This window comes from Myotis davidii, unplaced genomic scaffold (assembly GCF_000327345.1).
Source record: "Myotis davidii unplaced genomic scaffold, ASM32734v1 scaffold5284, whole genome shotgun sequence".
NCBI lineage: Eukaryota > Metazoa > Chordata > Mammalia > Chiroptera > Vespertilionidae > Myotis > Myotis davidii.
Window position 1 is genome coordinate 19488 of NW_006295009.1, and position 2073 is coordinate 21560.

General features: G+C 54.5%; 1 gene segment (V, D, J or C); it reads right to left on the reverse strand.

Annotated features, from left to right (window-relative positions):
• Nucleotides 1-1192: 1192 nt before the first annotated feature.
• Nucleotides 1193-1658, reverse strand: LOC102758763 (the record flags this gene model as incomplete). The annotated part of the segment is given in 2 exon segments: nt 1193-1515; nt 1597-1658. Coding segments are annotated over 2 exon segments (369 nt in total), but the record flags the coding sequence as incomplete, so codon positions are not given.
• Between the last annotated feature and the right edge of the window lie 415 nt (nt 1659-2073).

The following is a 2073-nucleotide window of genomic DNA, read 5'->3' on the forward strand; positions in this document are numbered from 1 at the left end:
ACCCACCAGCGCTGCCCTCTGGGAGCAGTGCCACCATGGATCCGCAGGCACCATGTCCCCGCAAACCTCAAAGCCTCCAAAGCACTGCGATCCCTGTGGCTTGACGTCCTCTCCCTCACACTCAGGCTGGGGTCCAGGCGAACAGGTCCCCCAGGCCCAGGAGCACCAGCTGCTGCTGCACCAGGCCAGCCCCCTGCACATGCGCTAGGGACCTGGGCGCTGGGGGCTGGAGCTTTTGTTGGTCCTGATCAGTCCCATGGCAACATGAGGACCAAGAGGGGACAGCAGAGGTGTAGCTGTGGCAACAGCCCAGCTTGTGGCAGGGACTTGAGGTAGAGGTTCATGGGGCAGCTCACCTGGGCATGGGACTGCAGGGGCCACAGGGAAAGCAGTGGGCAGGCAGGAAGGAGGAGGCCATAGTTTTTCTTGTAGAAGTTATTGGGAGATTGAAACCACACAAGTCCCTGGAAGCAGAATTCTTTCCCCTCCCCCTCCTCCACCACCTCACCAAAATAAAAGCCCCGCGCCCTCTCCTTTCCAGTCTCCATCCCAACAGGTCTGACTTGCTGAGTGATCTTTCCGGTGCGTCTCAGGGGTTTTCAATCAGGAGCATAATAACCATCCATGTCCCCTTGGTGAGTGTGTGTCATGAACATCTGTACCAGCTGCTCTGCCTCTGCTTCTGCATGGTGTCCACTCCTCTGGGTGCTGTGAGCATGAGGACAAGACCAGGACTGTCACCCTGTGGGTCCTTCTTCTGCAGCTTTGGGGTCACACACATGTGGGGCCCACGGTCCAGCATTCAGGGGAGCTGCACTGTTGAGTCATTGGAGCCTCTTGTTAGATTCAGGTGACGTGGGTCAGAAGATTTGATGATAAAACTCATTATGGCCCAAGTGTGCATGAAAGAGACCTAGTGTGTATGAAAGACACTCTCAACCTCTTGTTCACAGGAGAAAGTTGTCTCTCTTTACAACAGACTTTCTCACTCAGACTCAGACGTCAGCAAAGAATCAGGATCCAGAGCTTCCCTGAGGGAAACTGTGACATGAAGAGGAAATCACACAGGAAGCAGCCCAAACCTCCAAATGCACCTGCTTCTGGGATGGTCCTTGTGTTCAGGGACCCTGACCACCCTCTGGTGGTCAGAGACCTTCTTGCAGGGAGGTTAGTGTCTGGGCTCACACTGACTTCCCCTCACTGTGTCTCTTGCACAGTAATACAGGGCTGTTTCCTCAGTGGTCACGGAGCTCAGCTGCAGGGAGAACTGGTTCTTGGACGTGTCTCTGGAGACGGCGGTTCGGCTCTTGATGGAAGGGCTGTAGTTAGTGCTCCCACTATAAGTTATATACCCGATCCACTCCATCTCCTTCCCTGGGGGCTGGCGGATCCAGTGCCAGGTGTAACCACTGGTTGTGATGGAGAATCCAGAGACAGAGCAGGTGAGGGAGAGGGTCTGCGAGGGCTTCACCAGTTCTGGGCCCGACTCCTGCAGCTGCACCTGGGACAGGACACCTGGGACAGAGAGAACACAGTGAGTCCTGGGCTCAGATGCAGGGTCCCCATCTCCCCACGCCTAAGCCCTGAGCCACTCACATCTGGGAGCTGACAGCGGGAAGAGGAAGAGCCACATGGGAGTCATGTCTTGCAGGTGATGTCCTCGTCTCCCAGAAAGTGTTCTCCAGGGTGTGGCGGCCCTGAATTTAAGTGGACGCCAACTGTGTGTGTGTCTGGTGGTCCTGTGGGCATTTGCATATGGGAGGTGTCTGCACATACAAAGGGCAAGAGGTGAGGGAGGTCCTGATCTCTGGGGCTTCTCCTGGGAGGAGGTGCTGACTGTGCCCTCAGAGAACCAGGGCCTCCTTGGGGTCCTACTCACTGTCCCCAGGGACCTCTCCTTCCACACCAGGTGTTATGCTGCATGAAGTGGTCAGGAAGTAGGATGTGGGCACAATCATTGACTCCTTAGGGATGAAATCAATGAGGATCTGTTTCCATGGATATAGATATAGATGATATAGATAGATATAGATATAGATATAGATATAGATATAGATATAGATATAGATATAG